Source organism: Lissotriton helveticus, chromosome 6 (genome assembly GCF_964261635.1).
Source record: "Lissotriton helveticus chromosome 6, aLisHel1.1, whole genome shotgun sequence".
NCBI classification, from domain to species: Eukaryota; Metazoa; Chordata; class Amphibia; order Caudata; family Salamandridae; genus Lissotriton; species Lissotriton helveticus.
Window position 1 is genome coordinate 770,843,288 of NC_136067.1, and position 16,736 is coordinate 770,860,023.

At 43.6% G+C, this 16,736-nt stretch overlaps 1 protein-coding gene across 1 annotated transcript in view; it reads left to right on the forward strand.

The window, feature by feature from the left end:
• The window catches only part of MDN1 (midasin AAA ATPase 1), a 2,221,312-nt gene that overhangs the window by 92,062 nt on the left and 2,112,514 nt on the right, over positions 1–16,736 (forward strand). Inside the window, exons 9-10 of the mRNA XM_078648266.1 lie at positions 2,113–2,227; positions 7,125–7,312. Of these exons, the coding sequence (XP_078504392.1) occupies positions 2,113–2,227; positions 7,125–7,312 (303 nt within the window). The remainder of the gene's footprint in view (positions 1–2,112; positions 2,228–7,124; positions 7,313–16,736) is intronic.

Here is a 16,736-nt window from a genome sequence, read left to right on the forward strand (position 1 = left end):
TTGTTAATTTGATCTGGCAACCCTTCTTGATGGAAAACATCCTGTAAAAATTTAACAGCAATATGCGTAGAGATTCTACTCACAAACTTGACCTCTGGCCATTTGCAATGATAGTCTACTAGTAACATGACAAACCAAGAATCACCAGGCAGTTGGTCAAACGGACCACAAAAATCAAATCTGTTTTTTCAAAAGGATGATCTGGCCATGGAACAGGAGATATTGGAGCATGCAAAGTTTTCAACACACTGTCAGAACTGCTACACCCAATGTAATCTCTAATTTACTTGTCTGCTGAGTTATCTGTCCTCGGCGGCAAAAGCTTCTTTCTTCAAAGTCAAACAAAAACGTATTGCTCACTTCCAAATCATCGCAAACATTCCAAAACGTCTGACTCAGTATATTTCTTACTCTGCCAACCTTTTACCATCCAATTACACACCTACCCAAGCAAAATGTCAGAATTCACACACTCCTCTTCAAACAGATCCTTAAATGACTATGACGAGTAATTAGATATCATGGATACCAAGTTATTTTCCATGATTCTCTTTCCCTTGCATAGTCATTCTAGAGAGTCTTGTGCTATCTCAAAGTTCTTCTCCATTTTGGATAACCAGCTTGCATTACGGCTGTAGCACTCCATCCCTCCCCCAGGGGTATGTATGTTCACTAAGGACTTCTGATAACTTCTCAGTACAAATCTGGTGCCCCAGATGTAATTATGATGTTCTGCAGCCCATACACCAACAAGTAACTTGCGTTCGATAACTGCATACAATCTTTCTGACACGTTAAATGTGCGAGCTACGAAGGCAACATTTCCACTCCCCCCTCCTTTGCTTCTGAGATAACCCTTCACATACACCATATAAACTGGCATTAGTAGTGTTCGCATGTCTTACCAACACAAAAACATTTGAGTGGGGACATTCACTATATCACTTTGAATCAATTAAAATGTATTTTTTTGCTCCGCTAACCACACCAACTTAGCATCTTTCCTTGCCAGTTTTATTAGGAATTCCCTTTTCTTAACAGAATTGGATACACATTTGCTGTGATATTCACATGGACCAGAAAATTAAAGTAGTTTTTCTTTATAATCTGGAGCATTTAAAAAACTAACAAAGCTTTAGGTATAACCCCTTGACCGATAATGGTATGACCCAAGTATTCAACCTGATCTCTGAAAAATTTAAATTTTTCATCTTTTAAAGTTGGCCCCTTCTTTTGCAATTTCATTTAAACTTCCTTAAGATATTCAACATGTTAATATTCTATTCTGGAAAAGACCAATATATTGTCCTGAAAACATTTGACACATTTTTCTGTTGCCTTAAAAATGTGAAACGTAGCCCTTTGGAAAACAGAAACTGCTGACTCTAATCCAAAAGACATTGTGTACTGAAACACAAAAATGCAGAATATTTCTTTGAATCGGGTGCCAGCATAACTTGGTGGTAGGCATGGTTCAAATCCAATGCTGAAAATAATTTTGCCCCTTCCAACATACATACTAGTTCATTAATATTAGGAAGATGGTTAATCCTATTAGCATTTAATCCACTTAATTCAGAAGTAAGTTACCCTCCCCCTTACGTGCTTGCACAATGGGAGAAATGCACTTAGATGACTCAGTCTTGAACAACTCTCTCTTCCATCATACTCTACAAAAGATTTTTCAAATCTTCTCACATTTAACGGAATATTTCTCAATTTGTTTGACTGGAATAGCTTAACCCTTTAACTGAATTCTGTGGATAAACCCTTCAGTAATCCCCATTTTCACACCTCACAATATAATATCCTTGTAGAGAAATGGTTTTCAGGCCAAGCGTTCTGTGAATGTGTTGTCAGGTCAGCAGCAGAAATTTGACATCACAGCGATGCTTTAGTTCAGTCTCTACAAACATTGAAACTTCATTTTCATAGTTTGACACTACGAAATGGACATTTTCCCAGACAAGCAAAGGTTTGCTAATATACTAAGCTAAATACACATAAGGTTTTTTGATAGCTTATTGGAAATGTCAAATTGTATTATGTTATTCAATAAAGTACAACTGTGATTTAAAAAGCATTTGTCTTTTTTCCCTTCATCCTTTTTAGGTTGCTTAGCAGTGGCACTGGCTGGTATCGACAGCAAAACAGTCATGCACCTTTACTGGACAAGTATTGGACTAAAGTACAGCTTGATAACATGAACAAAGCTGAATTAAAAGAGGTACATTTGAAGTTCAAATATAGGCATGGTTTATGTTGTGCATTGTGGCGTTGCCCATCATTGTCATTCGGATTTCCTTCTTTAGCTGAGTGCACTCTACCTATTCATCTTGCTGGGAAGATCTGAGATTTAATATATTAAAATACAGTTTGTTCTCATATAATGGTTTTACCCATCAGCTCGAGTAATTTACCTTCAGTTACTGGGCAAATATTGATACCTTAAATGCTATTTCTTCTTTTCTTTCAGTTTTTTTTGGCAACCCCCATTCCCTTTTTCATTTTGCTGTAATGCTCCTGGTCTTTTTTTACCCCCTTCTGCTGTCTTTAGCAGCTACTTTGTTTAATCAAATTTGAAAAGAAGGGGACCACCTACTTTCCCAATTTCTAATCTCCTTTTATATCTAGTTTTCCTGAAACTACCTCCTCAGACCGAGCGATACTTAACTGGAACATTATTAGCAGCTCTGTCCTTTACCTGATCCCATTATGCTTTTGATGACATTTCTTAACTGTCCACAAAGTCTGCCCCAACACTGTCTATTCAGCCCTCTAGGTTGTCTGTGTAGTCATTTTCCATTTCCGCTCTGTCGCCACCTCATCTCTTCTGTGCTAGCAGAGTTTGTTTTATTTTTCTTGTAGTTTTGGCTATTCCTTTCTGTTTCCTCAACATTACACGTGTGTAATTATCACTTTTCTAGTTTTTCCTGGCATTAATACATGGCGGTAGTAAGTAATCTGTAGCTTTTGACTGTCTTTGTTGCCCAAAGCACACGCATTAACAGTCTTCCTGCCCATTGAAAGTCATCTTGTTGAAGCATGGTGCTTGGCTGCCTTCTGATGATGAGGATTATTCAGCCATACTACAGGGGATAAATAACCTTCCCCCCCCCAATTCCTTGACACAAACTGACAGTAGGCTTATGTATGAATGTTTATGTTCTTACATATAATCTTGCTTAGATCCTTTGCATTTGACTCCATCTGGATTGCAAAAACCCATCACCAGAAATAGGAGTGGCTTTCTGTTTTACATCCTGTTTTTGGGCCTTGAAAGATGCAGTGGCTGTGGCAGTGCTGATTTGGGTACTCCCGTCCCAAACATGCATCTTCCAAGATGGCACCAGTGGTGACTAGAGGAGGAAGTGGAGACTCTGTACAGGGATGCTACACACCCTGAGGTGGGATCTGCTGCCGAGAGTGGTGCAGCGGGCTAGGCCTGCAGGACCATTCGTGGTTGACCTTACTCAAGAGAACAGACAATAGACAGGGGAGGAAGTCTGAAGGGTTAGGCACTGTGTGGTACCAAAGGGGCACCACTGGGAGATGAGAAACTAATAGAATTGCCTCTGAGGAGCAGAGTCTGCCCAATGCATGGGTAGACTGGAGATTGCTTCCCAGTATTGGGCCAATCCAAGTGTGAGCATAGGACCAAGAAACACTTTGTGCCACCCATGCCACGCTCTGCTAAACCAGATGCACTAGATGCAAAGCAGGGCCTGCTCTGGTGCCCTGTATACTGTGTGCTTTTGGCACTGAGTGTGCTGGGGCAGACGTGGGTGGATTATGCAGCCTGGATGGGCTGTGCTCCCTATGAAAGATCTCACACAGCTGTGATGAAAATTATTTAAACTGTGAACAAGATGATGTTGTGTATGTTGAGACTAACCCCCTTTACAATGAATGTGTTGCTCTGAACCTGGAGAAAATGCCTGAAATCTGATGTTAGTGCATGGCTTCCCCAGGGGTGAATCCATTCAATAAAGAAGCTTGACTCATATTCTCCGGATATTTGGTTCCTCTCCTGCTGTGTTCAAAATGATTAAAGATAAAGAAATCAGAAGGAGACAAACCTGAGAATACTAATGCCACTGTTCACGTGGAACCTTAACTGTGATACCTCGTACCACAATGACCAACTGGCTTAAAGGGCTTAGCCTACCACACTTACTTTATGGTGGCTATCAAAAAGTTGACCAACATTGTAACATTATATAGACACTGCTTCAATGAAGAGGAACCTGATGACAGCTGCAGAGATACCAATACCATCAGCGTTTCAGACACAAGGTCTACTGGAAATTAAGTAGATTTTAGAGGGCATGGTAGAAGACGCAGAGCCGAGATCCTGATATAATAACCTATACTTCATTTATTTTCCTGAGTCGATTGAGGGATTAATGTTGAATAGAGTATGCAGTTCCTGGGAAAAGGAGATAGTATAACGAGAAAGCTAGGAAGGTAATGCCCTGATCCTGTGATGGAGACAGGGATAAAAATAAAAAGGGTTGCCAGTGGTGCTCAGGGGAAACAATTTTAATCAGATAAGCCCACTGGGCCCTGTTAAAACCAGATAGTGAGCTCCACCAAAGGAATAATGTCCAACAGTGGCTTTGAGGTTGACAGTTTTCTTGCCTGTTGTGTCCGAATGATCAAGTGGCAATTCTTCAGGACCAATAAAATGTTCTATCCACACTTGTGGTTGGATCACTGGTAGTATCTCATTGTTGCCCCAAAGATTACAACCTGACAGTAAGGTACCTTGATTAATTAAGATCAACCCACTGTGGGCGACTCACTTGCTCCCTCAAATCAATGGCGGAGGGCCAATGCTAGATTTTAGCGTCTCTTCAGCAATGGCTGAGACGGTCGACACTTAATCCGTCCTCCGTCAAGTCGATTGAGGGATCGTCTATGGATTTGTACCTGGAGACGTGGATACTGTAAACACTGCCTCCTAAAAGTCTGGCAAAACTGTTTTTGCTGAAAGTAGACACATGGCCCTGGCCATTGCTAATTTTTCTGAACTATAGGTACAGGCATGTGCCAGATTATTAACATAAATGCCCAATGTGAGAGTCTTGCGTATTGGATTATACTCTGGTAGCGCAATACAAACAAAGCATTTGAGGTAGTGAAAGGCTGACTAAAGTATATACTCCTTTTCCCAGCAATCCTACGAGTCATAGCTGATGGGAAAATACACCAGAGACTACTAGAGATTTGTTGGATGACTGCTAAAGACCTCCCCACCACTGTCAAATGGTAAGTGTTTCAGAGATAGACCAAGTCTTCAAGGAGTAAAACAAGATTGGAATTGGTGATGCGCAATAATCTCGTCAGCTGTGTCACAACAACATTGTAAGATGGGAGTTGACATCTGACAACGTTCCAAACCGATAATGAGGCAGGGTGGAGGAAAAGGAGAATGGAATGCGTGAGGAAATGGTACAGTACAGGCCGAGAATAGGAGCAAGCAATATATTGATGAAAAGTGAACTAATAACTAGAAGTACAAGGAAAATATTTCAAACATAAAATCACAAGGCGCGAATGAAGTGAGTGAGAACTTAGCAGACTGAAGAAAAACCTCATAGAACGATAATGATGATATGGATGTTTATTCTATGGCCCAAGTGGTTGTGAATGACTATTGGTGTATACTCCTGACCCTGTTTGTTTCTTCTAAGCAGAGGTATACATTTACTCATTTTTGACAGCTTTTTAGGTGATTTTGGTCTTATTCTCAGACTCCAAATGTAAACTCAGTGTAGATAGAGGGGAGTTGCTGGCCTGGGGACCATTTATATTTTCCTCTTCCTTCACTTGCTTCACGTAAAACCATGCTTGAGGTAGTTGTTCGCGCCAGAGTCCTCCATGATCGACTGCGGTTGCTGGTTCACTGTAATGTCTCAAGCTTCCTAAAGATTTTGTTTTAGGATTGTTTAGTGTTTGTGTTTGGGAGAGATTAAAAAGCAGGATTTAATGAGGCAGCATATTGGCTTCACTAGTGCTATATCACCTTATTGCTACTGAGGTGCAGGGAGGTTATCGGTCTTAATTTGGTGAGCTCCCATTTCCTTTTACTTCCAGCATAGTGATTTTTATTGATAGTCTAAGGGGTATTGGTGTTGGTGTTTTATTGCTTGGTATCGGGGTTAAGAGTCTGGGTGTTTTTTTTCTGGCAGATACCTAAAATACCATGCTTCAAGGCGAAGCAGTTGGTGGTCCTAGGGTGATGGTACATGTGCTGGCCCTGATGAGACATGATAGGTAGAGTGAATTTAGGAATATGGAATGACCATGTTATGAATAAAAAGCCAGAGGGCAAGGAGTCCTGACATTTCTTCAGAGTTGGGGAGTATGGCTTGCATTCATAACTTTGGCTCACACTAAACAGGCCAGAAAATGGTAAGAGTGCAAGTATACCGAAGTGCCAACCCCCGATTTAACTAGGACATGAACTCTTAAAAATTGACTCTTTGGGAAAGACTGGCCTATACTTGCAAAACGACAGCCACTTGATGCTTTTCTTGAAGTTTTAAGGAATAGGCAACCTAAGATTAATTTGGTGGACCACTGCCTACCCAAAGAAATTGTTCGGCTGTGGCTATTAAATGATCCATCATCCTTAACCCCCACCCTCCCTCTTCATGATAAATTCAGTACATCGATGCTATGTCGGTAGAAAACATCACCAAAATCGGTTTCTCCATTCCTACAGATGCTGCAATCCACTTTGACCTGTTTACAGGTCCTTAATAGTCAGAAATCATAAGAATCTTGCTGCCAAAGGTCTACACAAATGTTCATTGCTTATGTTCTATAGACTTCCTGTTTGTGTCTGTTGTCAAAGTCGAAGGAGCCGTCCATGACAATGTGAAGTGGCATGTAATGTGCCTTAAAAGCCATTTTTAAACAAATAACAAAAAGCTCTTTGTGCAACCAATCCTTAAACCTGTCTGAAATTCTCTTTTAAATAATCAGTCTGTATTTGTAGAGAAAAAAGCAAATTCTACAAAGCAGACTTGCAAACCTAAAGCAAACAAATAGGTTTATTTACACAACCAACAGTAACATTATGAATAATTTGAGATTTAATTTGTGCCTTTTTACAGATCCTCTTGAAAAGATACCCAAGCCTCGCTGTTGTAACTGACCGGCTGTTAGACATTTACATTCAGCTTACTGGAGACAAGCATCAAATGTCTGACAGATTACTTTCAGAGGAGGAGACATTAGCTGCTGCTGTGTTGGATCCAGGAGACCGAATGCCCAGCCTTGAAGGCAGAGGATTGTCTCTGAGGTATGTGTGAAAACAATCCAAAACAAATGAAATGTTAAACCTGCTTCTATGATTCATAATCGGAAGTGAATCACTGTAAGCCACGCCTTGTTAGTGTCTATTAGTGTTTAGTGTTATTACTACTTTAAGTTTGATTTCAATAATATGTACTGTTTATATTCTTTAAGCTTTGTTGGCACAACTCTTGTCTGATCACTTAAATTTCATTGCTGCGATTAATATTCTGTACATCAGTAAGACTCACCCCCACATGCATTCTCTCTGAGAGTAAGTATTATGCTCATCACCCACGGCTACCCAACGTGTCTAGGATGCAGACTGTTTCCCTTGAATGGTGACTGATAGTGACCTGTACTTTATTCTATTTAGAAAGTACATTGACCCCTGTGTTTACTCACTTCGGGTATACTTGTCGGGCATTGGTAACAGGGAGTGCAGGCTGAGTCTGGACCTCAGGTTTACACAATATCAATATACAATGATGTTCAAACTTTCCTATTTCCATGGTAAAAATAAATCGGATCATGGAAAATATGGTGTTGAACTGAAAAACATGACTCCATAAGCACTGAAGGAACAGCGCAAACTGAGCAGTTAAAGTCCTAAGGAAACAAAGCTTTTTTGCCCGATTGTTTGCTAACCTAGCCAAGCTGTGCATGGCAGGGAAGAGCTAATGCAGGCTCTTGTGTCTCAAATGTGGGTATTCAACCATCCTCCTAAGTGCTTTTAGGTTTTTCAGCCTTATAACGCCCTCAAGCCTGGTGTGTGCTGGAATCCCAGATGAGAATCTACTCCTGATTAAGAATCTGATGTTGTGGATAGTTTCAACCAGATGTGGGAGAGAAAGAGAGGAAGCTTGAGAAGAGTAGGTTGTGTGGACAAACAGTGAGAGAAGAAAGAGGACGGGCCCCATGCTCTTGTGTTAGGTCACATAAAGGTAGAGAGCTGGAAACGTAACTCTGCTGCAGTCACCCATGTAGTTGCACATCTATCCCCTTTTTGCCTATGTATCCCTAAGAATTAAATAAAAATATACTCTGTACTCAAGGTTGTTTTGCCATTGTTTTCTTCCTAGAAGTTATCCTCTGAAGCCTCTAAGCTTTCACAGGAAGAGACTGCTTCGGGTTATTTAGTTGCTTCCTTCTCAATGGGATAGAAGTTGTCATGAAACAGTTATGTGAGTGACCATCAGGATTACATGATGATGAGCAATTCATGATCAGGTTGTTTCTGAGGACACCACACAGTTATGTCTGAATTTGAAGGCAACGAAGAAAAGACTCTCAAATCTCTGGTTGTATGAGAAGTTTGAATCACTGGGAGAAGGGTTGGAAAGTAGTAGTCTTTAAAAATGTGTTTAATCTACTTTCCAAAAAGGATTTCTTGCAATGTTATTCTGATCTAGACCTAACCGCAGATTCCTCACCTCTTTACTAGTCCTCAGTCCGACTGGATCCGGAACCTTTTTCAGCAGTACCTCTGCTTGTCAGTAGTTAGCGCTGTCTCTCTACACTGCTGTTCCGCACTGCAAGTGACGTTCGGTCTCATATAGGTGGCACTCTTGTGGGCTGCCATTAGTTTTGCAGCGTGAATCTTTCTGGATTGACTATGCTTTGCATTTTTCCGCCATCTCGTGGTTGGGTCCGGAATTGTAGTCTCTTTTTTTTTTTTTTGTGTGGCCTAGGTGGGCGTTGACATACCACCATTTGGTGTCCTTTGTGACGTCGACGCTCCCACCTTTGGTCGCCATATTCAGATTCTTTTTTCCGCCGCTAAGTCTGGATCGTTACCGAATAGTTCCAGAGTTTTGGAGAGAGAATCGACATAAATTAGAGAAAAATCGACAAAAGCACAGATTTTCTTCACACCCGACTTCAGGTCAGGTAATCGAGACGACGAAGGAACAGGATTTCTCACGCGATCTTGACGTTCATCAGAAAATGCGCACACAGGGGACTTCCTGAGCGCAGGGATGGACAAAACCACTCATGTTTTGCAACAATTGCCACCACAAATAGGAAGGTTCAGCATCCAGTCTGCAACCTCTGCTTGCCGCTTGACCACAACAGCAAGGACTGCAGAGCATGCTCTGTGTTCATCCCGAAGACCCTCAGAGTAAGAGAAAGTCAGAGAAAGGCGGACTACACCATGCAGGGGCAAGGGCCACCTCCATTTCTCCGAGACTTGGGCCTCTCCAATGGAGAGGAGGACAACATCGCTCAAGGACCAGAGGACTGCACAGTTGTCTTAAGTCAAAAAGTAAAAGTCGAAGGAGGTAAGGGAGTTGCTGCCCCCCAGACACTCGACCGACACTCGTAAGAGTGAAACAAAGTCCTCAAAGGAGCATTGCTGCCGAAATACTCTGCGAAAGCAACAGCACCCAAGGGCAAGCAGCCCAGCGGATCCTTCGAAAAGGACTCCCAGACGGCGAAAACCCAAGCGAAACCACGGTCTTCAAAGGCTGCCCTAGAAAAGAACACCTCGATGCCAAGAAAAGAAGGGTCAACGATGACTTTGACGACCTTGAAGCGAGGCACTCAAACTCTCATCGCCGAACAAGTTGCAGAGATGGAGAAGAACAAGAGGAGGCTCGAAGCCGAAATGGCGAGCATCCTGCAGTGAAAAAAGGACTTTGACAAAAGGAAGAGCCAGTACACCATCCTGCCGAAGCCCACGGCCGAGGGCGAATGGGGCGACGAAAACCCTGAGCTGCCGAAAACGCCTGAAATGGTCCAGAAACAGGAGGAAGAGGCCCTGTATTACTTCGAGGGCAAAGGCGAGGAGGATCAGCAAACCTACCCGGACTCTATTTCCTCGGAGGTGCAAGACTTAGAGTGGCATGACCTTGACACCGAAATACCGGAAGAAGGAGTAGACACATACCCTTCGAGGCCTTCACCGCCAGACGATATAGGGATCTATAATATGGTGGTTAAGAATGCTGCAGAGACATAGGGAGTGAAGTTGGAGGAGGAGAAGCCCAAGGCTTGTTTTCTCCTGGAGACTCTGTTACCTACACAAACATGGAGTCAATTCCTGCCCATGCTCCCTAGTGTGCTCAACCAGAGCAGGGAGGCTTTCAGGGAGCCAGCTGTATGTAAATCAGTGACCCCGACGACAGGAAAGAAGTACAGGCACTCCTCAAAGCTGATTCAATAATAACAGCAACCGCTAGGAAAAGGGTCAATGTGCCCACAAATGCCAGGCCACCTCCTGACAAGGAGAGTAGAAGAATGGACCTCAAGTGTAGGAAAGTAGAACAGAGTGCGGCGATTCAATGGCGCATCGCCAAATCAAACGCTCTAATCAACACACGCATACCAGCAATTGGAGGTAATGGGGCAACTCCTGAAGCATCTAGCGGAACAGTACCAGCAAAAGGCAGCCAACCTGGTAGAGGAAAGGAAAAACATGACTAACACATGTTTGAAGTCAGCCTTGGATGCGTTGGAGATGTCCAGCAGGCAGATGATGATTGGGGTGACAGAGAGAAGGCACATGTGGCTTAGGATTTCGGCTTCAAGCCTGAGGTACAGAACAACATCCTGAACACACCCTTCAACGGAGATCAACTTTTTGGAACGCCAGTTGACGACAAGTTAACTCAGCTCAAAAAAGACAACGAGACAGCAAGGTCCATGGGAGCACTGCAATTCAGAGGTATGAGAAGGGGTACACCCTCAAGAAGGCCAAATGGTAGGGGAGGCAACCAACAGAGTACCTCGCACCAAACCTTCCAACAAGGTTATCAAGAAAACAGGCAGGGCCAGCAGCCACAGGGACAACAGCAGCAGAACTGGCAGTACCAGCCACAAGGCCAGTCCTTTCGATGGCGCTCAAACAGACGAGGACAGGCACGTAGAGGAGGGCAACAACCCACCTCCAAGTGACTTCGCCAAAAGGCAAATGCCAACCCAGACAACACCTCTAGGGGGGGCATCAAAACAGAAGACAAAACCAAAAACTAAGTTCACAAAGCAAACCGTTCCTCGAACATATAACACCAGTAGGAGGCAGAATAAGGGACTTCCTCCATGAATGGAAGGCCACAACAGACAAATGGATACTAAACATCATACAAAACGGCTACTGTATAGAGCTAGAAAAGCAACCTCAGGAGACCAATCAACAAGGTGCACTCTGCAAGCGCCCAAAGGGAAAACGACTGTTCCATCCAAAGAGGCTAATTTTGACGTTCTGCTTGCAAACATGGCTCCAAAACAAAAATAACTGGTTATCCATCCAGATACTGGACATATTCATGTGAAACTACCAGAGTAAAGCTAAATGGGCTTACAAGAGGACTAACACATTCCTTTAAAATGCAAGAATGTGGGTACTAGCACTTCTCCTCCTCCCATTACACCTCCTTCACCCATTGACCCAAACTTGCTCATCACACCCACAAATTCCCCACAACCGTAATCGCCTGATACACATGATGATGGGGATGAAGCTAGGCCACAGGACACTGACCCCTGGGAGGACTATAATACGGGTCCGATCATAGACGGCGATCATCCGGATCTATACCCTTCCATACTCTCATCACCTTATGACAACATAGGGTATATAGAGCAACTTAATAGGTCTGCTCATACCATGGGGTGGAATTACATAAAGAGGCTCTTTAAGAGGATTTTCTATTTGAGACGTTAAATTCCTCTCAGAGATCAACACAGACGCTTCCTATGCTTAAGGGACTGCTTATCACACTGAGATTTTTAAAGACCCTGTTCGGGCGAGAATTATCACACCCAGAATTGAGAGAGTACAAACCAGCACCTACTGAACCCACTTAAATCAGGGGTCCACTTCCATTAGACTCCCTTGTAGTCTCCAACGCTTGCAAAAGAGCAAACTCACAAACTACAGGAGATGACCCTACTCCTGATATAGAGTCAAAGTTATAGCATCTCAAGCAGACAATTACTGGCGAATTGCAAATGCACAAGCTCTCTTAGCTCGGATTGACAGAGCTCATTAGGATGAAATAGAAACATTAATGTCGTTTTTACCTGATGAGCACAAAACCAGAGCCAATGACCTAATTTAGGATGGGAAATTTATTACCAATAATTCTATTAGGTGCGCCTTAGACGCAGAAGACACAGCAGCCTGCGCAGTCATTACTAGTGTGTTGCTACAAAGGCATGCTTGGCTCAAAATTTCCAGGTTCAAACCCGAGGTCCAAGCCTCTATTCTCACCCTAACCTTTGATAAAGAGCACCTATTCGGACCTACATTGGACACTTCTTTAAAGAAGATGAAAAAAGATACAGAGGTTGTGTAATCCATGGGGGCTTTGCAACTCCCTTCCAATCAGAGATCCTTTTGTCGCTCCTTTTACAGGGGTGGCTCCAAAAAACACTTAATTGGAGAATCCCTCCTCTTACAAGGGCAATAATCAATTGCCCTCATCAAGAGGAGGATTTAGAGGGAACAACAGCCAGGGAGGAGGCAGAGGCAACTCAACACGCACTTACCAAGCAGTGACTTCCTTCCTATACCGCCAATCATTCCACTCATGCTAGGGGACGTCTCTCCCAATTTCTACCTGTCTGGAATACAAATTATCCAATATGGTTATTGCCTGGAACTTACAAACACTCCACCAAACATTCCTCCAAGATCACATGCAATGTCACAAGAATATCTCAACCTTCTCAAACAAGAAGTTAACTCTCTGTTACAAAAGGGAGCTATAGAACCAGTCCTTTTACAATATCAAGGGGCAGATGTATACTCCCTATACTTCTTAATTCCCCTAAAAGATGGCTCTCTCAGACCTGTGCTGGACCTCCGAGACCTGAATCTATACATCCAATCGGATCACTTTCATATGGTGACACTTCATCAAGTACTCCCGCTCTTTCAGCAAGGTGACTTTCCGTCAACTTTAGATTTAAAGGACACCTACTTACAATACACCCTGTTCACTGCAAATACCTCAGGTTTGTAGTAGGCGGCAACATTACCAATTCAAACAACCAACTTGGGGAGATGTTTTGGCCTAACGGCTAGGGCGGTCAACCTTGATTCTGGGGAACTGGGTTAGAGTCTCGGCAATAACGCTGAACATCCTCTGATTCTGGGCAAATCACTTCATCGCCCTGTGCCCAGCAAAACAATTAGAATGTGTCCTCATGTAATGCAACTGGTGCTATGTAAAGCGCTCTGATACTCGATTTGGGTCAAGTTCGCTCTATATAAAACAATGAGGGAAAAAATAAAAAAAGTACTCCCATTCATAGTCACTACTGCTCCCAAGGTTTTCACCAAAGGCCTGGCAGTGGTCACAGCTCATCTACGAAGACAACACATTCACGTCTTCCCATTTTGGCTCATTAAAGCAAGCTCACAAGCAACTGTCTACGACATACTCACAAAACAGTTCAGCTGCTCCACGATCTTGGATTCACAATGAATCTATCCCAGTCCCATCTCCAACCCTCCAATACAAGTGTACCAGGGAGCCAATATAGATGCTCAAAAAGCTCTGGCCTATCCCAATCCGGAAAGAATCCGGAACATTCAAACTCTACTTTCCCAATTTCAACCTCAACACTCATAACCAGCTTGAGTGTTCATGCAGTTACTAGAAATAATGCCGTCTTGCATCCTAATAGTTCCTAATGCAAGACTTCAAATGTGTCCCCTTCAGGAATGCTTAGCACGTCAGTGGAATCAGTCTCAAGGTCAGTTATCAGATCTAGTGTTGGTGGACTGCCGCACTCATTGCTCTGTGCAGAGGTGGAACCCACAAAACCTTTCCAAAGGGCAGCCCTTCATCGACCCAGTTCCATAGATAGTGCTAACAGCAGACACATCGCTCACTGGTTGGGGAGCTCATCTCCAAACTCACACAATTCATGGCATGTGTAGCCTGCATCAAAAGCAACTTCACAAAAATCATCTAGAGTTTCTAGCAATATTGCTAGCGCTCAAAGCCTTTCAAATTCCCCTGGTATGCAAAGCTGTCCTCATATGCACAGACAACATGACAGCAACAGGAAGGGACACACTCTCTCCAACTGTCACAATTAGCACAGACCATCTGTAGGTGGGCCATCCATCAAAAAATGTATCTCCTCGCAGAACACCTCCCAGGAGTAGACAATCAAATTGCGGATCTGCTCAGCAGACAGAGACCACAGATCAGTGAGTGGGAACTCCACCCTCGAGTTCTCCTCCCGTTCTTTCAGATGTGGGGCTTTCCAGACATGGATCTATTCGCCACTCGCCAAAACGCAAAATGCTCAATCTTCGCATCCAGGTATCCACACCCATTGTCCAGAGGCAATGCATAATAGATGAATTGGTCTGGGATATTTGCCTGTTTTTCCGCTTCTCCCACTCATTCCACTAGTGGTTCGGAAGCTCAAATAGGCATCCCTGACACTAATCCTAGCTGCTCCCAAATGGGCCTGTCAACCGTGGTTCACCACCCTGTTGGAGCTATGAGTAGTTCATCATAAAAAATTACATCTTACACCCAATCTCCTCACGCAGAGCCATGGAGAGATAAGACATCCAGATCTCGGTCATCCCAACCTTGCAATCTGACACCTGAAGTCCTAGTTAGGCTACCTAAATCTTCCGCAAAACTACATGAACATTATCAAAGAGGCTAGACGTCTTACTACAAAGGCTTGTTATGTAGCTATTTACTGCAACTACAACGTTCAAATGTAGCGCACCCTTCCATATGCTTACATTTTGCTGCAATAGCCGCATACCTTCAAAATAGACATTTGTCTCTTTGAAGTGCCTGTTATTAAGGCATTTATGGAAGGAATCAGAAAAGTCATTCCCCCAAGACTTCCACCTGCCCCAGTGTGGAATCTCAGTATTGTCTTCACCAGACTAATGGATCCACCCTTTGAGCCATTGCACAAATGTAAGCTGCAATTTCTCACTTGGAAAGTCTCGTTCCTCATGGCTATTACATCACTGAGGAGAGTGGATGAGCTTCAGTCACTTCAGGCCCTCTAATCACCTCATAGACCCCCTACCTGCTAATGCTGTAAAAGACTTCATCCCCCTGCTCCTCCCACTTTGGACCCAAATCATCAACAGCTCCTTTCAACAAGGTCTCATTCCAGACTCCCTCAAGGTGGGGCAAGTCACGCCTATACTCAAGAAACCTACAGCTGACCCGTCTGACCTGAACAATTACCGCCCTATCACCAATATCCCCACCCTGGCCAAACTGCTGGAAAAATGTGTCCAACTCCAACTAACAAAACACATTGACCAATTTGACCTCCTCAATCATCATCAATCAGGCTTCCGAGCGAAACATAGCACGGAAACAGCTATGACACACATAATTGATGATGCCCTCCAAATCCTTGATCGCAATGAGTCCTGCCTCCTCATCCTTCTTGACCTCTCTTCAGCATTTGACACGGTCAAACATGAGAACTTACTGGAGCTGCTAAGCACTAGAATGGGGCTATCGGGAACTGTTCTCAAATGGTTTTCTTCCTTCCTTCATAACCGGTCTCAGAAGTTCAAGATCGACAATGTGCTATCTACACCTGTGCCTGCAGATCTAGGTGTTCCACAAGGATCCTCCCTCTCCCCCACACTGTTCAACCTCGTCATGGAACCGCTCGCCACCTTACTCCAAGCATCCAATGTTCAATTCCATATGTACGCCGATGACACACAACTTTACCTAAAGTTACAATCCCCGGAAGATATCAAACTTCTGAATTCCACACTTAGTAACACTCAATCTTGGTTGGCCGATAATCACCTCAAACTAAATGCTCTGAAAACTGAGTTCCTACTCATCTCACCTCCGGCGAAAATTTCCACCACCCAAACCTGGCTCAATAACCTAACAGCACTCAATGTCCAACCTACCATCGTGGATTCTGCGAAATCCCTAGGCATCACACTCGACGCCAAGCTCAACATGCAACAGCACGTTAGCAAAGCCACAAAAGGAGCTAACTTCCAAATCAACACACTGAGGAAACTTAAACCCTTCCTCCCTGCCAAAGACTTCCAAACTGCTGTACAAGCTTTAGTCATCCCTCGCATAGACTACGGAATTGTGGCCCTCAGCGGACTCCCGCTATCCACAACCGCACCCCTAAGAGCCTCCCTGAATGCTGCCGCGAGGCTCATCACTGGCTCAAGAAAACATTCGCATATATCCCCAGACTTAAAGTCTCTAAAATGGCTGCCTTTTGAAGCCAGAATACAGCTAAAAATCGCAGTGATGAGACACTCGGCCGTGCACCACAAGGCACCCAACTACCTCGCTCAAAAGTTGTCTATATCAGGAGGTTCGAGATCCAATAGAAGTACAAAAAATCTACTCCTGAAACCTCGTAGATTCCGGAAAGAAAAAACATACAAGCGCTCCTTCTCAGGAATGGCACCCAGGATCTGGAATGCGCTCCCTCCT